This window comes from Oculina patagonica, chromosome 2 (genome assembly GCF_052425735.1).
Source record: "Oculina patagonica isolate OP01 chromosome 2, crgOcupat, whole genome shotgun sequence".
NCBI lineage: Eukaryota > Metazoa > Cnidaria > Anthozoa > Scleractinia > Oculinidae > Oculina > Oculina patagonica.
Window position 1 is genome coordinate 16,795,995 of NC_135759.1, and position 19,064 is coordinate 16,815,058.

A 19,064-nucleotide genomic window follows, 5' to 3' on the forward strand; every position below is an offset into this window, starting at 1 on the left:
TATTAAACTATTAAATTATTATACTGGTCTGCACTTTTATGAGTTTTTCTGCTGCTAAATTACATGTCATTAAGAAGGACTTTTAAAGTTAAACATATTTACAAATCGTATCTGTTGTACATGTATATAGTTCAATTTTTTTCTCTGGTTTTTGAACCAGTTTAAAATTTTTCAACTGGTTTGATTTTTTTTGTAGTTGTTTAATGTTTTCAAATGACTCTGTTCTCTAAGGCTATTGCCAGCTACTGTTCAGGAAAATGAGCCTCCTAAAATTAACATAAATGCCTTGCTTTATTTCTCCGGCTAAAAAGCCTTGAGCAAGAGGAATGCAACAAGGAGACCAACCAGAAACCCAACCGTCAGTTGAAAACTCGATGTCTCATACCACTTTCTTCTTGTGAGTTGCTTATCAACAAGATAACGACTTGTTGCTGAGCCGATGATCCAAGTTTCCAGACCGTCATCCGGTAGCTCTATGTAAACATCATTCAAGTCACGAAGCATCATCTTTGCAAATGTGAAACAATTATGGCCAGTAGGGTTGCTACTTGACTTTGCCGAATTCCCAGCCAGCACACTGTTGTCGCCTAGCATGTGATATTTAGGAGGATTTTTTTGCTGAGCTTCAATCATCTGTATCAGAATTTCAGCAGTGGTTTTGGCGATCGGCCAAGTGGAAAATAACAAACGGTCGCTAGCTCTAACATCCATCATTCTCTTCTGGCAGTTAAACAACAATCTGCTAGCTGGATCTGCTACTCCTTCTGAGTCATAATATTCCATTCTTACTTTGCCATCTTCTGTTCCAGGACGGACGACATCAAACCAGTGTACAGCAACAAAATCCGCGAACCATATCTTGGACTTCCTGCCTGTTTTTCCTTCAAGCACAATAAAGGCATGTTGTGGATTAGAACGGTCAGGCAGGCGCACCAGCGAAACAGTCCAACACTGATCTGTGATAATTCGGGTCGGGTCGACTTCACTGCGTTTATAGACTGTGCTTGATGACTCAAGTTGAGGCGGCGGTGGATTGGGTATTTCACTTCTAGGGCCACACAGTTTCTTCTTAAGTTTTACTCTTATGCTGTCTTCTAAGCTTTGATCAAATTTGAAATTCATGTAGTTGTCGCATATTTGCCTCAGTTCTTCTTTCAGCTGATCACCAAGGTCTATACCAAGTTCTTCAGCATGTTTAATTACACTTTGAAGTTGTTGATTCGCCATTGGAACAAGTGTTTCTAGTTTCTTAGAGTGCCCTTCTTCTGGAGTCTCGAATTTGGTTACCTTAGCCATGACAAGAATCCGCAAGAAAAATTCCGCAGTATTACCTGAATCAAACAATTGTGCCATGGACGCAGTTTTATGAAGCTTGATATATTCCTGGACTTTAAGGATTTGATCATCCAGAAATTGTTGACTCAGGTTATCTTCTGGTAAATCGGGCAACTCTACTCCAAGTTTCAGTGCTCTTATTTTAAAAGCTTCGTAATTTTCCTTAACAACGTGGAATTCTTGCTCATTTATATCTGCCAATCTATGCAAAACTAACACCATTGAACCATTCCCAAGCTCATATATAAGTTCTTCCACCGTCTTTTCTTGGCTCATATTCGTACTTCAACTTGAATGTAGCTTCTATGAATAGCTTCAGTGTGAATACCGGTATTCGTATATTGACTTTGGTTGAAAGAAATCGTAGGACCGCCACATCATATGTTTTGAGAACAATGGTAATTTGATGACTCATTGCACAGGGAAAATGTACTGCGTCATCACTTTCCTGTTTTTCCGAGAAACATATTCAATGATGCATAGCAGCTGTGTCGGTAATTACTGCACGTTTAAAGGAAGGAACAGCAAACGGGGAATGGAGAAGCTGTAGAGCAGTTTTCAATTGAGTGTCGTAAAACCAAAACCAAAGTAATCACTCAAGCCAATCACAAAGAACACAGACAATCCAGTAAACCAATCAAAACTCGAAGCAAATACAAGTAGCCGGCACGAAGCGCGGGAAAACGTGCGCGAGCGCGTCATGATTGGTTTGTTTTACTTCTGATTGGCTGAGAAAGTGGCGCGATGGTTTTAAACCAATCACAAAGCATAGTAATGCAAAACTTATGCAAACGCGAATTACTTTCGACACTCAAGTGAAAACCGCTCAAAAGGGTGAATCTCTAAAAGGGGAAATCTCTAAAAGAAATCCAAATTGTCACACAAATGTATGGAAAACTTAAAACAAAACTGAAATTCAATCCGTATTTTTTGACATGGTGTTTTTCAGTATGTGTTTCATAAATAAATACTGCACCATTTCAGCACCTGGGTCCAGTGTAGGAGGGTAGATAATGCTTTCCACCGGTCAACTCACTACCAAGTGCATGACATAGAAAGGTTTGTAAGCAAACAATTGCAACCACAGCTTGATGTAATGTTTCGGCAAAAAGTGCACATGTACTGGCAAAATCTAAAACGCTAGAGTGTGCCTAAGCATGGTATAGGAAGAGGAGCAAAATTTATGACGTGTTCATGAGCTATCTAGGGGGTTTGGGGGCATGTTTCTTCTTAAATTGCTAGGCGTGCAACAAAGATGAATGGTTTCCTATTCTAATTTTTTAAATTTACATAGATTACACATTTTAAGCCTCAGAGGCGAGATGAGTAAATGACCTCAAATGTGACACCTCCCCCCCCCCCCTGTTTCTGTCTAAGTTTAACTGAGTGATTCACTCCTCAAAATCATCATTGCATTGTTAGCCTATGCTTAGAAGTAGAATCATAGGGGTGAAATTGTAACAACACATTTGACTGTGTTGTAGACCTGTGCCATCTTTTAACAGTACATTGAGCCTGCCATCTGTTAACAGTATATTGATTACTCCATAGACCTGTACCATCATTCTGTTAACAGTACACTGATTGCTCTGTAGGTGCTATATGCTTCTGCAACATGGCTTTCGCTCTGCTAGAGCCAACATTACCCATCTGGTTGCTGGAAACTATGGATGCCAAGAAATGGCAGATAGGTACAATAATTGTAATGGTACCCATTTTAGTCCGGAAAGTTTTTTCTCTTATATCATGGGACATCTGTAAGTTTTTCTGACATTGGCTGCGGTCACATCTACGACGTAACTAAGTTTAACTTTAGTTAGTCTCAAGTTACGTGACGTCATACCTAACTATAGTTAGTGCTTTCAGCTGTCTTTGCGGTCACACCAATGAAGTTAACTATAGTTAGTTCTGATTAGCTTTTGGATAATTTGGAATTTAAATTAGTTCATGACAGCCCTTGTTGTTGATCTGTGTCTAGTTGTTCCTTTATTTTTTTTCTCTTTTTGCACGGCATTTCGGCTTTGAAGAAAATAAAATGAAGTAAGGATGCTAGACGCCTAAGAATACAAGCTTTATGTTTGCTAACATTTGTGAAATGTAATTTCTTGGCATTTGTTTTTCTTTTTTCCCTTCCCTTCACGCTTTGTTCTGCATATTTATGTTCATCTCGCACGTGCGAAAAGAATTGTCACATTCTGATTGGTGTTTCGTTTGTAAACTTAAGACTAACCTATGAACCTTGCTTGGGTATAACTATAGTTAGTCTGTATTGTTTTGGATCAGCGAGGCGTAAATTTTCTAACTATAGAACAGAGAAACGGTCACATTACCGAAATAGCTAACTATAGATATCCCCGTCTTAACTATAGTTAGTAGCCTAGATGTGACCGCAGCCATTATTTTATGTTAAACACCAAGTCCAAGTTGAAGAGTTGGAACTGACACGTCCTCAGTCTCAGTTCTGTCTGGTTGAATGTTTGCTTGTGTTCTTCTCTAAAGCAACATTTAAATGCAACCTTTCTGTTATGCCATGTGTCATTTCAGACCATATAATGTTACCCTTTTAGATAAAATTCTTTCAAATTTAATCATATCTAAGTGAAAATTAGGCTCGATTTCCACCACTCTCTTGAGTTTTAGTATTTGTTTGAGTGCGGGCCCATTTCCCGAACAGCGGCTGGTAATCAAGCCTAGGTGAGAATTTTTCAGATAAAGAAAGGAGAAAGAGAACATCATGATCTGAAATGGACAATTTGCACACAAAGCTAAAGACGTCTTTTATTGTCTGTCTGACTGACTGACTGACTGACTGACTGACTGACTGACTGACTGTTTGATTGCTTATTGATTGGTTTATAGATGAATTAATTGATTGTTTATTGTTTGATTGTTTGGCAGGAGTCATTTTCTTGCCATGCACTGGAGCTTACCTTATAGCCACACCTCTTTTAGGAAAACTGGGAAACAAGATAGGCAGGTCTGTAGCCATTTTACGATTTTACGATCCGCTTGCTGCGTCCTTACACAGCAAGCGGATCGGAGCGCGGAGATGCGGCTGTATTCGCAGGCTAGCATCCCTCCCGGAGGATTGCATATTGCCATTGTTAGTTGCTTCATAGCAGAAGGACAGGTATTTTGCAACACTGATTCAGGGTAGATTTCGCCTATACTCACAAACTGATCTTTCACTTTGCTTATTTTAGGTGGCTTGCATCTATAATTGGTCTTGTGTTGGTCGCAGTTAGTTTATGTGTGGTATGTACTTCTTCAAACCGTTAACAGGGAAGCGTTTTGTTCAGATTGATCAAGAGAAACCTGAAAATCAAGTTTAGTAATTTTAAGGTAACGAAAATGACAGAGAATTATATAAAAGAGACGTGGCTGAAAAAATTGAAGTCTTGTTGATTTCCAATCCACAGTTTGTTTCAATGCAACAAAAATCAAATTTAAGCTACAATTTTGTAGAAACTGAGCTTTCCCGCGCTTACACGTAACTGCTATTGGGTTTTTACGTTTGAGATGTCCCCCACAGAACTCGTTTTATATGGTTTTGGATATTCTTTTTTTTACGTTCATGAACTTGCGTGCATATGTACTGCCTTGTAACAAGCAACGCAATTCCTCAAAAATCACCCAGCATTTTAACTCAGTCTTAATTTTTACGGTAAATTAATCTTCAAAGAAAAGGAAATAATTTTGGAAAAAGTAATAAACTTTGCATGCAAAACTGTGTAGACCCCTTTATGAATGAAGAGATATTTTAAAAAGTCGTGCCTTCTCTCTCTTGTTACCCCTCAGGTTCCGGTTGCTAAGACACTAGCGGTTCTTGCGGCTCCGCTGTTTGCCCTGGGATTTTCTATAGGTGAGTTCCCTGGGATTTTCTATAGGTGACTTCCCTGGGATTTTCTATAGATGAGTTCCCTGGGATTTTCTATAGATGAGTTCTCTGAGATTTTCTATAGGTGACTTCCCTGGGATTTGCTATAGGTGAGATCCATAGGATTATCAAAAAGATGAGTTCAGATAATCCGATTATCCTGGCGATAGAATTTGTGGTGATTTTTTTATTATTATTTCAAATGTGCTTTCTTAAACGTGCCCTAAAGCACAGCTCACAACTTAATATTGACAACCGCGAAACAAAATCGTGGCACAGAAAAAAGTCTAAACACTGAATCAAAACATTTACTCCTAATTAAAATTATCTGTGTTTTGGTGTTGGAATAACACATGATATATGTCATAACACGCTTGAATCCGTGGGTTTGATTGTGATCTACGATATAGTACATAATAAGCAAATTACGTATCACGATAATAAGGATTTCTTTCAAGGTCATACAAAACGCTATATTGATTTAATGTCATCTTGCTCGAACATTCAACACCAGTTGTGCTTAGTTAAGCATAAAAACAAATTTGCTCGTGATCAATCTTCAACCATTATATTCATTCTTAATTAAAATAATCGTGGTTTTCACAACTGATCTTTATCAGCTCTTGAGCACCCTAGTGTTATATTTTGGCGTGTTTGACAGAGCATATTAGTCACATTATTTACCGCGAAGTGCCGGTTAATGGGGGTTAAGAGCTCAGCATGTGATACTCTTCAAAACGCGTCGAAGCGTGATATGGCCGTTGCACGCAACTGTGGTGTTGACAGACGTGAGAAATATATACAATCCATAGCTTTAGAACAAAACCTCAGGACCAGGCATTTATTTGCCTGTACTGTATTTATTTGCCTGTACTGAGTGAACCCTATTACAGAAACACACCCTATACTCAAAGCGATAAACCTATTTTAGTCTATTTCTCAAGCCCAATGAGTACTATTTTAGAAACCCACCCAGTCGTGACGAATAATCAAAATCGAGTCCAAAACTTCATTTAATTATTCATTACTAGAGTCCTGTCTGGGCATGATAATTTTGTTTATGTTTGACGACTATTGAAAGAAATAACTTGCAATAAATGCTAGACAATTTATTTTAGTTTTAGCGACGTTATAACAGTCAAAATATTTTTCACAAGCGAGGAAACTCAAATATTTTATTCGTAACAGAAAGTCCATTATAACTTGGCAGAGAGTGAAAGCGATATTGAGAGTGCACGCCTTGGGCAACACAATTTTTGTTATTGTTTCTGAGCTAATTTAGAAAACTGATTTAGAGTACAAGAATAAACTGTTATCACCGAACAAAGTTATGTAACGTTCCTATAATCCTTTATCTACGCCGAACGACTTCTTCACTCGAGAGAGAAGATCCAAATTAGCTTTGGTATCAAGCATGTTTGTTATATTGAGGTTGTATGCCTGTTTAGCAGGCCTGGGCGTGTTGGTTTGATGTAGTTTCTGTCGTTTCTCCATGTGTTTTATTCAGTGAGTTTTAAAACACTGCGATACTTCTTTATTGTCCTGCATGCAGGAATGGTAGATGCCTGTATGGCGGCTGCCTTGGCTAACCTTGTTGACATCAGGTAACACACACACTTTCATTTCTTCCTATTTCGTACTCTATCCGTGTGTAGATCTTTTGTTTTGTGGCTTGTTATCCCAATGATTCAATTTAGCACCCTTCTTACAAAAGGCACCCTCATCCAATAACCCCCCCCCCTCCACGAAAAACAAAACCAAATGTGACGATATCTGACAATATTGTACAATATTATGTTAACCATGTCCTGCAGTGTAACGACTAGTTTTGTTAGTCTTGAGTAGATTTAAATCCATTATTAGGGCCGATTTATTCACGAATTGTAGCTTGTAGATGTCCGATAAATAAAAGTAAAAGTAATTTTTTTGGCAGATCCTTGCGTTTTGAATAGCTTATACCAAGACAACCATCACAGTTTGTTCCTAACTCTTTCCATTAAAATGGCACTACTTTCACCACAAACATTTCCCGTTTCCTCACTTTAAAACCCCGCAGCCTCTCGAAGGAGCACAGTGCTCTCTCTGTTCTTTCCCCCGCCGATAGGTTGGTAATCAGTGGTTTCTTTCTGTAGACTGTGCTAGTTTCGCAGAAAACCAACATCTGAATATTGAGTTCTTCAGACATAATTATCCTTCCAACCTAAAGCATTACAAAAAATAATCCTTCAGGATATTCTTTGAACGCTAATAAGTCCGTGAATTCTGTTCCCTTGCTATCTCTCTGGTATACAGTACAGTAAAAACCCGCGTATAAGAACAAGTGGATTAAATTTTAGGAAATAAAGTACCATTTATATAAGAACACATTCAGCCTGAAAAATGAAAGTTGTTCTTATATGGAAAAATTCAAAGATCAACACTACTTTTCATTGCACACAAATAGTTCCACCACAAACAGTACAGTATTGCCTGATTTATCATTTTATTAAAATTAAAATCATTTTTATTGATTCATCTATTGTAGCCAGATTTCCTTATTTTAAGAAACTTTTTTAAGAACATTTAAGAACACTTACAGGCTGATTTTGCAGATTATAACCCTTTATATAAGAACCAAATCAGCCTGAACCGCCAAAATAGGTGTTCTTATACGCGGGTTTTTACTGTAACTGCAGTTACATGTTGTACTTTCTAGACAGGGTTTAGATCTACATAACAGTGTTCTGACTTTCTTTCCCTAGACACGCCTCTGTGTACGGCAGTGTGTTTGCTATCGAGGACTTTGCGGCTTCAGTTGGGTTCGCCTTTGGTACGTACCTTAAAATCCATTGCATATTGGAAATTTTACCCCACCTTAGAATTGTCGTACATTTCATTAGACTAAAACCGATCACAATACAAAGCAAGTCGCAAAAGATGTAACCTATTTGACGCTTGATGAAAGAATATTTTCATGAATTCTGTTTATCCTGCCAAACAAGAAAGTTTATCCAAAGATAAAAAAAAATCCCTTAACTTCTTGCTTTTTTGTTACAGGGCCGCTTCTTGGAGGAGTTATAGTAGCTAAAGGAAGCTTTCCATGGTAAATACTCGTTTGAACGTAGTTTTTATTGTTCCGTCAAAAAATTAAGCGCTCAGTGAAGTTTCCCTCAGCTCAGTTTTATGTCATTGTCCGAAACAGTAGCGAAAGTGACGTAAGAATTTTAAGTTTACAAAATTTCATAGATAGACACCATGCATGCGTATCAGATTTTTTCCTTATTTTATTCCTCCCCTAACTTTCATGCCATTTCCTAAAAACTCACCAAAAATGTCCCCTACAGTCAGCGTAAAAACAGAAAGAAACCACTGACTAGGATTAATACGTTGATGCCCCCATCGAAGAAAAGGGAAACTTATATGATCCTTTTGTTGTTTCTCTTTTACAAGGCTTCTGCGAGGACTAGCGATTCTGAATCTTCTCTTTGCTCCACTGCTTTTGTTTCTAAGAAATCCACCGGTTAAGCATCAATTATTACAGAATGAAGAGATAGAAGGTACAGTGTATCAGCTTTTATTCTGCATTCTTTTCTTAGCCCTGGACTAGACGATTAAACATGTTTCGTGTTGGATGAGCATGTTTCTCCTTAGCTGCACTCTAACCTTGACCTTAGGGAGGCAGCGTGGCCGAGTGGTTAGAGCGCCGGACTGATCCGGAGGTCGCGGGTTCAAGTCCCGTTCTGACCACTAGCTGGTGTTTTTCGGTAGCCCCGAATCAACTCCTCGGCTACGCTGTAAGTAGCCAACGCTGCCTCCTGATAGTTGGGATTCTTATTTTCTTTACAATATTTGTTTCAGAGTTGTTTACATTGGCCCTGAAAAGTCCCTTGGGGAGTGGTCAATTACATGCATATACATATATACCTTAACTGGTTTACTACAATGTTTGATGTAGCTAAAAGATTTTAGTCCATCATTTTGCGTTACGAATAATTGATTGTGTCTTGTCTATCTTTGGGAGGTGCGATGGCCTAATGGCTAGCGCGTTGGATTCCGGACCGAGCAGCCCAGGTTCACGGCCCTGGCTGGGGTCACTGTGTTGTGTTCTTGGGCAAGACACATTACTCTCATAGTGCCTCTCGCCACCCAAGTGTATAAATGGGTACCGGCGAAATAATGCTGGGGATAACCCTGCAATGGACTAGCATCCCATCCAGGGGGGAGCTGTCAAACTCCGGACACTTAACTCTCATAGTGCCTTTTTCCACGCAGGTTTATAAATGGGTATCGGCGAATTAAATACTTGGAGTAACCCTGCGATGGACTAGCAGCCTATCCAGCCCCAGATCCTAGCAGCAAATCCAGGGGGTAGAAATACTCCTAGTCGCTTCATGCTACTGAAATTGGCTCCGGTCTGTTGGGCCACTAGACTCGAACGTAGATTTCACGTTCAACTTACCTTACCTTATCTATCTAGCTTTTCTAAACTTCTGAATTTGTTCCTTTGCTCCTCTCGTACTCTCGCAACCATTAGACTGTATCATCATATCACCCCATATTGAAACGGGATGGTTTTAGTTTCAGCTATTGACGGAGAAAGAGAATCATCGGAGTTATGACAACCAAAATGTCAAGAAAGATTAAAAGGAGAAAGCACCAGTATGAAAGGTAAAAAAAATATTTGGAAACCCTTTTCTTCGTCTCCCTGAGCCGAACTGGTACTTTGTTACTTGGCTCGTCGCGCAACGCATACAACAGCGAGGAGAAGCATTGCGTGACGGCCCGAATGACAGCTGAGAAAGACTGACGCGTAACACAGACTTCACAGGGGACAGTTTAGCTGCGAGAATCAATTGCACGTGAGCCCGCGGTTTTCATAACAGGCGTTGCTAAGCAGCATGGGGCATACATTCTGCGCCATTTGTGCGCTTGATCGCGATTGGTCGTGCTAGTTTTCGATTGGCGAATAAGAATCGAAACCTCTTCAATTCCCGTCAGACAGTAGATACAGTAGTCTACTTCGCAGTCGCTATTTGGGATGTCACGCAACGCTCTCACCAAAGAAAGCTTCTTTGGGGGGAGCGTTGCGTGACATCCCAATAGCGGCTGCGAATGAGACTAGTCAGACAGGAGCTGATAAGCAAAAAACCTCACTGAAAAGTTTAAAAATCTGAAATCAAAGTTCATGCTTATCCTGGATTAGGGTTCGAGCCTGACCGGAGTCGTCGTGTTGTCAATTTAACGGTACCACGATTTGTTGTAGCAAACGCGCATGCTTTGTCTAGATCTGGTTTTATTCTTTTATTGTAGGATGGAAAAAGCAATTGAACGAAGAAGAGGCTGTTGCTGTCCAAACATGTTCTATGTATCAGATGAAATATCGTTCCTGTTTTTTCTGAGTAGCCTTTGCGTGAATGGAGTAACATTTCATGTTTCTTGACCACTGGAAGCTAAACGTATATGTAAAACTAAAAAAACCTTCACCCAAGTAAGTATTGTAATAAACGTTTTAAAGCACGTCTTCACGCATGTACGTGGCATAAAAAACCGTTTCCTACTGGTCTCTACACGTGTATTTCTTGTAAAAAAACGTTCCTAATCTATATACACGTGTATTTCTTTTGAAAACGTGTAAAAATAATCTCCACATAAATGTCATTATATAGAATTGAAGAAAAACAATTTAATAATCTCAGATCGGATGAATCATTCTACTGAAATTACATCTACCGATCGCCACAGACAAAGTGTAAAAACAATTTCATTTAAAGGTTTTTTTTTAATAAAATGGTTCCACTTTTGCAGCATGTGGTCTATGTGGTCTACTGAATTCAAAAAAAAAACTTTCGTGCACCAAACAAATATAAAAACATTTTTGTGGTCTAACGTAGTTAAGTCGCTCTTCCGCAGAGCAAGGCTCAAGTGCTGCAAAATCTTGCATTCCCCTTAGCTTACAACTTTTATTACTTTGAATATGCTAAAAGGCAAAGAGGATGAATTCATTTAACTCTTTATATGCTCTAAAATGTTAGTCCAGTACCATCCCCACCCCACCCCCACTTCTCACTGACCCAATGCTTCTGACCCCATTCTTTCGCCATATCCTTTTTACTCCACATCTTTTACATTTTGGCAGTGGATCAAATTTTGTTGCAATGTTTGCTTTGATTCACCAGCATTTTCCCGGCATGTCGATTAACACATCTGTAACGGATGTCCGAAATAATACCAGGTTTCTTCCCAGTAACAAAGTGCCCTTATTTCTATTTTTTGTGTGTCAAAAACCCCTTAAGCTTCAAAAAGAATTACTTGTTGTAGACAAACTCGTAACTCCTTGCCAACAACATAGATTTTTAGGAATTCGGTTCCAGAATATATTACTGATCGGTGACGCACTAAAAATTTAATTTTACGCAGCCAAGTACCGTTGTTTATTAGCTCGTGTAAACAGTTAACCTCTGTTGACATTTTTCTGAATCAAACTAGGAAATCATATCAAATGTTGGCAGGAAGCCCATTTAGTGCAGGAGGGAACCCAGATCAGTGCCAATCGTTGCAATGGTTTCTCTCGATTTCTTTAAAGTGAATCATCTTAACAAAGAGAAATTCGCTTTTGAAACTGATCAAAATATTTTTTTGTGGTGGATTGGCAGTCGCGAGGGGCGATGCGTCATCAATCCATTAGCACTCTTAAAATAGGACAATTTTTGACACCTTTGTCTTTGTGTTTGAGGCGTAAGGTGTGCAGATGTTAATCAAAAACGTTCGGGCGCGTGGGAGGTTTGTTTTATCTCTGTTTGTTTAGTGTCGTAAATAAATGAACAAGAGACATCCACAGAAACGCTCTTACAAAAGAGTACTTTCAATTCTTCAGACAGGCCAATTAATTTGTTAGCTGAAACTGACAACACAAGAAATTTGATGCGATCCGCTTTGCAATGAACAAAGAATGTACATGGTTCCATAATTGAGACGCACCACAAATTGGATTTTTCAGTTTCTAAGTGAAACTGAAACCATCAATTGCACATGTTGTGGAGCCGAAAAGGTGAAATCCTGTCCGCCCATTTATATCTGTTTTGGCTTCTTTGCTCTTTCCGACTTGCGTTTAACACCTCAATTTTACAGGAAATCCCTTCGTTTTCCGCGTTCCGTTCCCAGTGATTTTTATCTGTTCGCGTTTTCTGCTTTGGCTTTATTAAATTATCTCGCCTTTCTCGATTTTGTGTGTTTGTTTTCAATGGCAAATATTTCATTACTTTTAATGTCACTATTAAAACCCTGACTAAACATAAGGAAGCGTTGAGATTCCAATGCACGCAACCAATTTTGAAGGCAATTAAACAGTTCACATCAATTCGTCAAAGTGACAAGTTCGGTATTAATTTTATTGCTAGCATACATAATGCGGGCTACCCAGATTTAAATTCGTTTATTTCAGAGGAATTTAAATTTTCCTACATCTTAAAATAGCGTCCATGAAAATAAAACAAATTTTCTGATCAATATCATTTTTCCATTTCATAGTCACAAAAATATTTGAAAATAGGTATTAAATATTGCGAGTTTTAAGTTATGTTTTTTTTTTTTTTTCGTGTGACAATTGGGAAAAACCAGTAGTCGAGTCGGGAAAAAAGTCTTAAAACATTGCCCACTTTTGTCAGTTTCTACGTGTACTTTAAAAGGAACAGCTTTCAGGGTCAGTGGGGTTAATAGGATCCGATTGCTATTAGAAAGAAAAAAAATCGTGGGTTCTTGAGCTGGTATATGAGCAAAGGGAAACACTTCTGAAACAAGCTGAACTGTACATAACGGGTATCATCAATGGTTTTGTCTTCACAGTTCAATTCAAGATGTATTTTAATAACAACTTGAAAAAAGCCAAAATAAAACAATGTTTCGCTGATTTAAGTTTCAACGCAAATGTGCTTTCGCGAAAACGGATAAACACTATCGAAAGCGAAATTTTATTAAATGGCGGGATGTTTTCCAGATGGGGTGTCCGCAATTTTTCTTTTCGCTAAAATAAAATTAACGGAATTTTACCGCCAGCCACATGTGGTCGTCTGGCCAGCTTTGGTGATAATACAAATGCTCCAGGCTTCTGATCTGATCAAAACATTCTATGTTTGAGGGGGGATTCCCGGAATAAAGCTGTTTGTATTAACTTTTCACACCATATGGCGCCATGTTTTGGATTGTTTTCCAGTCAGTGGCCACATTTAGCGATATTTTGATCTCGTTTATATTAAACGCCAGGTGTCAGAGGCCAGTAAATTCACGGCTGAGAAAAATAATTGATCAATACCAATATAAATTTTGCACGCCTATCAACAAATTGCAGAAAGCTGAGAAAGACACCCCTCGCGTAAGATAACGCAGTGCTCTGCGTTTGCAAGGTCAGAAAAGTGATATTTTCCAGTTGTAGAGCAAATTATGCAAGGAAATAAATGGGAAAGAATGTGCTTTCGTGTAAAGAATAAGCTTGTCTAGCTTACTTCCGGTCTTTCGGCATCACTGCATGACCCTTATCAATTATCACGTCTCTTTTGTGTCTTTTGTTGGCTTTTGACAGTTCACTTGTCAATTTTGGCGCGAGATTAGAGGCGCTTTGCTCTGATTTTCGCGTCTGCAAAACGAAACGTAAACTATGTTCGATTTTCGCTCGCATTCTTCGGTTTGAAAATCAGTAAACATTAGATACGACTTCTTACAATGAAACAGCAGACAATATTGTCAATATTCAATGCGCTGAGATCGATTTAATCTTGTTTGAGAGGTTCGGCCTTCAAATATTGAAAGTAAGACGGGAAATCGACGCTGGACCACATTCCTCGAGAACTATGTATGATGTTAAAAGATCCCCTTCCAAGTTTTAAAATTGAATACTATTGGCAGCACGTTTTTTTTACCTTTACCGAAAATAAAATCCACATTGAAACAGAGCCTACAATTAACCCAATTTGCATCACAATAGCAATGTGCTTGCGGCTTTCAAAGCTATAAGCGTGTTCGATTGTTTCGGTCTATAATTGCATTTCTGTTTACGACCTTGATTACAGGTAATTTCCTTTCTTTCAAAGGCTTTGACAGTCGGCTGACTTTCTGAATTATTTTAGCCGTGATTTGCATACTGCACGCGTTGTGAATTCTTAAATAAGCTCATGTCCTTTGTGATCTGTTGGCTTTCCAACGTCCGCTTTATTCGGCGCGACGCTGATTTCCTGAAATGTTTTTAAAGGGGCAGCGAAACAAAACGGATCTCAGGGATTCTGAAATCAAATTCTCGTTATTCATGCTGATTTGTTTTGTTGCTCGCTTGTGACTCTTGCAGCGCGCAATTCGTGAAAAATAAATTCGTTTTGAAAGACCAGCTGTCCTTCTTAGTGACGTAAACAAAGACAACAAAGAGATTTGAGCATAGCTATCAAAAGAAACCTTTCGGCTTCAAAAGCAATGTACCCACTTGGGAATTGAACCTGTAAATTGAAAGAACCCCTGTGAATGCTTTTGAACATTGCCCAATCGCTAGAAACCTTTCTCCGCTCCAAAAATATAACGGCTTCGTCATTTTCGACCAACTCGCCGAAAGCACATGGTTTGTTTACATTGACCTCGAAAAAATTTTACTCGCTCGGCAGCATGATCGCTCTTTCATTTATCGCTCGATCTAAAACGCAGAAGCAGATAGCGAATAAGACACGGTATATTTTGATTGAAATTCGGTTTGCTAAGCTTCTCAAACGTATGAAAACGCATTGTAATCCGACAAATTCATCGGCGCAGAGAAGCGGAAAGCGCGCGAAAGAAACGAAAAGCTTAGAGACTATGGAATTTATGAAAGAAAGGTCACATTATTAAAACACGTAGTAACAAAAACACAGACACTGTTTTAGAAATTGCAAAACGAGGTTTTAATCTTTCTCTTCCTTTCAATAAGCCATACAAAATTTCTCCTTTGATATTAGAATTAGCTTAATGTATAAATACAAATCGTACTCAAAACTTTCTGACGTTACAATAAAGGATGCCAGTCTTAATATTAAAAAACTTTCTCATAAACCTTGATTTTTTTTCATGACATCATTTGCAGCCAGTATTTAGAACACAGCTGTTAAAAATTACAATAAAATTCATTCAAAAGTCCACCTCTACAACCAGGTAGCATTAAACCTACTTTCAAAGTAGTAAATTTCTACATCGTAAATATCGACAAATTATTTGAAAAACCTCCCTTAGAGAAGAATTGGGAATTATAAAACACATTATTAATCATAATTTCTCCTTTTCTGGACCAAAATTCTTAATCAACACTTTCATATTAAAATACTTTACACTTAGAGGGTGAAAATTCAATATTGTATTCTGCTACAATTCGAAAATTTTACATAGATACATATTCGATAAGTTAAACCTCTAACTAGTCCAACCACTTTGGGGTAAAATATTGTAATTTCCGCAACATTTACACAACATCTTCTGTGGGGAACTAAATACTAAATTTTAACAATAATCTTCCTGAAATTTCCGTTCTGAATGCAGATCGCCGCGAATTTAACCTAACAAAACATGGAAGCCTATCTCACGTAGAACTTGAAGGCTCGAAAGTGAAAGAAGAAAATGAATACTAACTTTACTGTACTAACACGCCTTGAATGAAAGGGGCCTTAATAATACGAATAGCAGCAATCTGCACCGTCATTTGTGGGTTTTGCTATATAAACGCAATAATAATTTAGCTCACTGTGATCGTTGCGCTGCTGCACGCTGTCTTGGAAATAGTAAGCGATCCATGTTGTAAACAAATAACACAACAACCCGAATATAAATTTAAAATCGGCATATAAACTCTAAATTTACCCTTAAAAAATCTTTACATAATGATTTCACGCTAAGTCTTACTTTAGAATCTGTGAGGAAAGTTCAGCGACTCCTTTTGGGGAGAACACGATTCCTGGGCACCTTCGGCAATTGACCGCCATTGCTTTGCTGCGCTTGTTGGTTTTGCGGACAATACTTGATGGTGTGCGACTCATCGCCGCTTGCTTTGCAGATTGGACAGGTATATGCTCTCAGAATAGGACATGTCGTCTTGCCATCCGGACCTTTTAGCTGATGAGATGAGAAGACCTCCTCGCTTTCACCGTTGTTTCTGCAGAACACGCACACGTTTTGGCGATTCGAGACTGGAGCAGGAGCTCTCGCAGACGGTTTAATCCGTCGGCTTGGCGGCAAAACGGCTTCTTTCCGCTTGGAAGCTGCACTGTGCAGTAGTGATGAAGAGTTGAATGGCTGGAAAGGCCCATCTCCAAAGTGATCAGTGAACGAATCACAGCTACCAGATGATGAATTTTCGGAATCGATGCTGTCAAAGCGGTCACGTCTTGGCGGCAATTTGCTGACTCCAAAATTTTCCCCCGTTAAATAGTCGAAGTCATTGTTCGCTTGTCTTACTCTTTGCACCAAATTGCTCAAGCCAAAATAATCATTGAACATGTGAAATTCGCTCCTTTGCAAATCGTCCGTCTCGGGAGGACAAGTTAACGACTTTATCTCCTCGTCATCCGAATCCAAGAAGTTACTTGGAATGAGCGTTTTCAGCATTACTTCGCTTAGCGACATCTTTCGTTTCAGTGATGCTTTTGCGAACCCACGTTGAAAGGTCAGGCTTCCCTTTTCACTCCAGACGTGAATCGCGGTGTAGAATTTACGTTCTTGCTCTGCCAGAGGGCAGATTAGTGGTTGTTTGTCAATGCAACCCAGAAACTCGCATGGGAATCAGCGGGACGTAGTTTTTTTGAAGCAGAGTAAAGGAGGCGTGACTTTGCTACTCAATCAGTTGTCAAAATGCGCCATACTGCGCTTGCGCTCTATGACGTCAAATGAGCTGATAATAACATACACACGGGGATAACGAAAGGAGTAAATTTTCTCGCCTCACAAAATGACCTACTTCATAGCGCTGTCTGAAATCGAGAACGCTACTCGTTGAAGCGATTAAAGAAAATTTGCCAAAAGACGCTATTTAACGCACTTGGGGGCTTATTCTCAACAGCGCTAATCGAAATCAAAACTTTTTTGGCTCCCCTCCCGAAAGGGTTCAAGTCGCTTAGTCATGTTCACCGAAGCATGTCTGATGGATTTTGACAGGTTCTTTTTTGATCAACAGCGTGGATTACAGTGTCATTCAAGGGACTCTAGGGCGCCAAATCACTCCAATTACATATTGTTTTACCTCCAATCACAAAGCTGTGTTCAAATATCGATTGTCATGGAAATACAGTGTACACAATTAGGCAATCTTGTCACGCTGACAGCTCACTAATTTCTCTTTCGTGAAACAATTCTGTGGCCATTGTAAGCAAAGGTCGGGAGCAGCACAGTGTAAAAATAAACACCTTCAAAGTCTGCTATTCAAATGGTTATTAGTTTTTCATTAGAGCGTGAAATCTTTGGACCCTCCGCTGAGATTTCGATCCGAATTTGTTAATTAAAGTTGCTGTTTTTCAATTGTCAATCAGTGGTAAAGTTGCCGAGAAGAGACTCTCTGCTGAGCTCAGTGAAACGGCAAATCGGATCTCAGCTTTTTTAGAAGTGTGCGATGATTAACATCAGGGATCAAACGTGAATAGATTACCTTCAGAGACTTCTGCCGTTGACAGATTCGAGGCAACGTGATAAATGCCTATCACTTGCCCGACATCCTGTAAATAACCACGGCTAATATATAATGGCGGTCAACCGGAAGTTGGGTTTGTTTCCTGCATTTCGATATTAGACCGTCTAAAACAATTCAATCGATGTAATCGAAAACCCTGGAAAAAAATATTATTAATTTCACACGGGTGAGCGATTAAAATATAATGATTTAAGTGTCGAAAAAGAAATTATAAAATTATTCAGATCAACAGCTACTGCAGTGGCCACCCTGCAGTAGAACTGTCAAAAAAATATATTTCTTGGGCAAAATAATTAAATTGAAAGTCTAATATGGGTGAACGAGGAGCCTAGAACGGAAAAAAGGATCTGGGGAGAGCGACAAGAAAAGTAAAATGTTTGCAGTTTTACGTTTCCATGGACCATGTGGACCGTTGGGGGAATTTTAATTATTTTTCCCTATCGATCAGTTCGCGGCAGGGTTCGTGGTAGCCGCGAACAGCCGCCTCACGCCCGATCCGCGCGCGTCCCCGAACGAGGGGGGGGAGGGGGTTTTCGCAGGCTAGGTTCGTGGTTACTGTGTCATAAACGAAATACAAATTCAGTCGCAGCCTGTTCGAGCTACTTTTTCTGATCACAAATGAATGATGTAGCTTTAGGCCTTGCTGAGAAGTTTATACCATCTCAAATCATCATTGATTTTTTTTTTAATTTTAAGACCATCTTCTATATAAATCACACAGTAGGTAACCCGGGTAGGTAAGGGGTCTACAGCAAACTAGTCGCTGCACCCACGTAGAGGGGTAGGGGGTGTTTATATTTCTAAGTCGCGCGAGTCTTTAAATTGGAGGAAGAGGTGCCCATCAGAAATTACCTAACGTATATCTTAACAGTAGAACGTATGTACTTTATGTTACGCCAAAGTAATTTTCAGGCCGTTTTGGTCTGACATGGAAGAGGCAAAGATTTTGGTCATTTAAAATATTTCTGAAATAAGGATGTTTTAAAGATTAATTATTCAACAATGACACGAGCATAGGACAAAGAAAAATTCTGAGTCCCCGACGGGAATCGAACCCATGGCCTCCTAACCTCCCACGCAGTCGTTCTTAGGGGCGATCGTGTTTGATCGCCCCTAAGAACGCTTCGTGGGAGGCTCATGGCCTCCCAGATAGCGGTTGGGCGCTCTAACCAGCTGAGCTCAAGTTCGATATAG

At 39.2% G+C, this 19,064-nt stretch overlaps 2 protein-coding genes across 2 annotated transcripts in view; one reads left to right on the forward strand and one right to left on the reverse strand.

Annotated features, from left to right (window-relative positions):
* The window catches only part of LOC144643168 (synaptic vesicular amine transporter-like), a 28,881-nt gene extending 18,008 nt beyond the window's left edge, over positions 1-10,873 (forward strand). Inside the window, exons 10-19 of the mRNA XM_078502334.1 lie at positions 2,931-3,026; positions 4,234-4,312; positions 4,539-4,590; positions 5,134-5,197; positions 6,765-6,816; positions 7,954-8,021; positions 8,249-8,294; positions 8,642-8,748; positions 9,770-9,859; positions 10,502-10,873. Coding sequence (XP_078358460.1) covers positions 2,931-3,026; positions 4,234-4,312; positions 4,539-4,590; positions 5,134-5,197; positions 6,765-6,816; positions 7,954-8,021; positions 8,249-8,294; positions 8,642-8,748; positions 9,770-9,810 — 605 coding nt within the window. The 3' untranslated portion in view covers positions 9,811-9,859; positions 10,502-10,873. The remainder of the gene's footprint in view (positions 1-2,930; positions 3,027-4,233; positions 4,313-4,538; positions 4,591-5,133; positions 5,198-6,764; positions 6,817-7,953; positions 8,022-8,248; positions 8,295-8,641; positions 8,749-9,769; positions 9,860-10,501) is intronic.
* A 4,208-nt stretch (positions 10,874-15,081) lies between these two features.
* On the reverse strand, positions 15,082-17,180 carry LOC144643170 (nanos homolog 1-like). Its single transcript, XM_078502335.1, has one exon. It carries the CDS (start codon positions 16,811-16,813, stop codon positions 16,115-16,117), a length of 699 nt encoding a protein of 232 aa, XP_078358461.1. The 5' UTR covers positions 16,814-17,180; the 3' UTR covers positions 15,082-16,114.
* Positions 17,181-19,064: the final 1,884 nt, after the last annotated feature.

What these genes read in the sequence shown, in the direction of transcription:
- LOC144643170 (XM_078502335.1), bottom strand. Translation starts at nt 16,813, where the DNA reads ATGTCGCTAAGCGAAGTAATGCTGAAAACGCTCATTCCAAGTAACTTC.